Source organism: Austrofundulus limnaeus, unplaced genomic scaffold (assembly GCF_001266775.1).
Source record: "Austrofundulus limnaeus strain Quisiro unplaced genomic scaffold, Austrofundulus_limnaeus-1.0 Scaffold292, whole genome shotgun sequence".
In the NCBI taxonomy this organism is placed as follows: domain Eukaryota; kingdom Metazoa; phylum Chordata; class Actinopteri; order Cyprinodontiformes; family Rivulidae; genus Austrofundulus; species Austrofundulus limnaeus.
In genome coordinates, this window is record NW_013952694.1 from 621,813 (window position 1) to 624,325 (window position 2,513).

General features: G+C 41.8%; 1 protein-coding gene across 1 annotated transcript in view; it reads right to left on the minus strand.

Moving 5' to 3' along the window:
• The window catches only part of ppip5k1a (diphosphoinositol pentakisphosphate kinase 1a), a gene marked incomplete in the record, with an annotated part of 51,223 nt that overhangs the window by 3,240 nt on the left and 45,470 nt on the right, over positions 1-2,513 (minus strand). Inside the window, 2 exon segments of the mRNA XM_014021413.1 lie at positions 507-620; positions 717-854. Coding sequence (XP_013876867.1) covers positions 507-620; positions 717-854 — 252 coding nt within the window.

A 2,513-nucleotide genomic window follows, 5' to 3' on the forward strand; every position in this document is an offset into this window, starting at 1 on the left:
ATTTTTATTGATTTTATCGTCCTGCAGGCTCTGATGCGTGTGTGTGTGCGTGGTGGTGGTGGGGGGGGGGTGTCATGTTTAGAGAATAAACGCCTCAGCTTCTCTGACAATCCCGCAACTTACGGAATGACGACTGATCTGTCGGGTCTGGGTCTGGGTKTGGGGTCCTTTTCACCTGATGGCTGGCTGAAGTCCTGTCAAACTTGTTGATCCACTATGTGGAAGTACAGCTTATAAGGCTGGGCTTACCTGCATTTCCTCAGATTGAAGAAGTCTCTTGGAGAAGATACGAAATGTTTTCAACATAAAAGAACGCGTCTAGAGGACCTACTCAACTCTTTTTAGATAAGTCCTTTAGTTTAATCAAATAATCAGCGAATTAGTTTGCAGATGCATCAACATAAAATAATCATTTGTAACAGTCCTATTCATAATATCTGACTGCAGAGGAGCTTCAGCCTAGAGATGCTAAACTTTCTTGTGAACTAGTATGTTGTGACACTTACACCATGGAGGTCTGTCAGAACGAGATCTGAGGGAGATGGAAGTGGACAGGACTCTCTGTGGGATGTAGGAGTCGACTGACTGCTGGTTGTGTGAGCCAAACATGGCTGACAGAGCTTTAGCCAGGAAGAAACAAAAATAAAGCTGAACAATTTGAAGACAACTCCGTCTTCTATAAAGAAGCAAACGTTAGATCTGTGTTTGTTTCTTACCTCTGGAGGTTCTAGTGTGTTGTTCTCCAGCACTCTCGCACACACTGGTAAGGAACTCGTTGACCTGTTTCAGTGACAGGGAGTTGTGCAGCGTTTCCAGAGGATAGATGGACGGCACCATGGAGCAGCCTTCAAAACCTGCAGCAGAGGAGACACATGATGCCCGCAGGCACATCARCTCTCGAGTTAGTCCAAGAAGCTTGTGAACCCAACAGCCAAAGCTCCAACTCCATCCACACACTACACCTCAACATGGTGCTCTGAAACCCTGCTGCTAGTTCAGGACAAGCCCTATCCCTCTGTGAACTCCTGCCATCCCATAAGGGTCATTTATGCACAGGCAAAACCAAAGAAACAAACAAAAAGAAAAACACATGCTGAACGTTCAGAAAATATGGCACCACAACCAAGGTGTCAATCTGTTGGCAAAAGCAAGCAAATCCCAAAAGGAGATCAAAACCAAAATACATCAGCCTTTCCAGTCAGTCCCATCCCACTAACAGCAGCACAGAGAGGTCAAAGCTGTTCTGACACAAGGTCAAGTCCCACATGTTATCCAAGCCACATCATCCACTGTTAGTTCATAACCAAGCTGCATTTTACCAGAGTCGTTCACAATCAAAAGAAAAGCATCATAGCACAGGTTGAAAAACCTCAGAAGATGATGTTTTTACTGTGTGAGTGTACTCCACAAAGACAGCAAACAAGCAGGAGTCACATGCTGTTAAAAGTTAGGTAGAAGGGCATTCAAACTAGACTCAAATAAAGCCTCTGTGCTCACGATGAGGAAACTCTTCCTGTGCTACAAAAAAATAATGAGCTGTGGGTTAATGTGGACTTTTCTTCTTCAATCTACAAAGAAAAATAAATAAACCTAAACATGTTGTGAAACTGTGCTGCAGGAATATGTGGTGTCATTTAAACATGGAAATATTCATCACATCCACCTGCAATATGACACCTCCTCATGTTTTACACTATGAGGACTGCAGATGATGTTTACAATTTAACTTTTTATTTATCTGGTATATTATTATACACACTGTCCAGCCAAAAAAMCATGTCCACCTGGATCTAACTAGGATGTGGGGTCGCTGCAGGTGGTCAGGTCTAGGTTCAGCAACAGTCTGCACTCAAAGAATGAGGTCAGCTGACTACCTGAATATACTGAATGACCAGGTTATTCCATCAATGATTGTTTCTTCCCTGATGGCACGGMCATATTCCCAGAGGACAATGCCAGGATTCATGGGGCTCTTATTGTGAAAGAGTGGTTCAGGGAGCAYGAGACATCATTTTCACACATGGATCAGCTCCACAGGGAATCTTTAGGATGTGCTGGAGAAGGTCAGACTCTACCATCATCAATGAAAGAGCTTGGTGGAAAAATGCAACACTGGATGTAATTAAATCTGGTCACATTGCAGAAGATTATCCAAACTACGCCACAGAGAATGTGTGCTGTAATCAAAGCTAAAGGTGGTTCAACAAATATTAGTGTGACCTTTTTATGGTGGTGACTTTTTTTTTTTGGTCAGGCAGTGTATGATAAATATAAACCTTAGATGTCAGAAAAAACCGCAACACTTTAAGTGAATCAGTATTTCTTGATGTCATTTTAATGGGAAAAGATCAAAATAAAACCCAGCCTCAGATAAAAAGTCCAGATTTAGATCAGAAAGAGTCTAATGAAAATAATTTCTATTACTAAAGACACTTTTCAGTTTATATCAAAATCATTACTGTTTGAACCCAACATCCAAGAAGAAAATATTTATCCTCAGATGTTTCAAACAC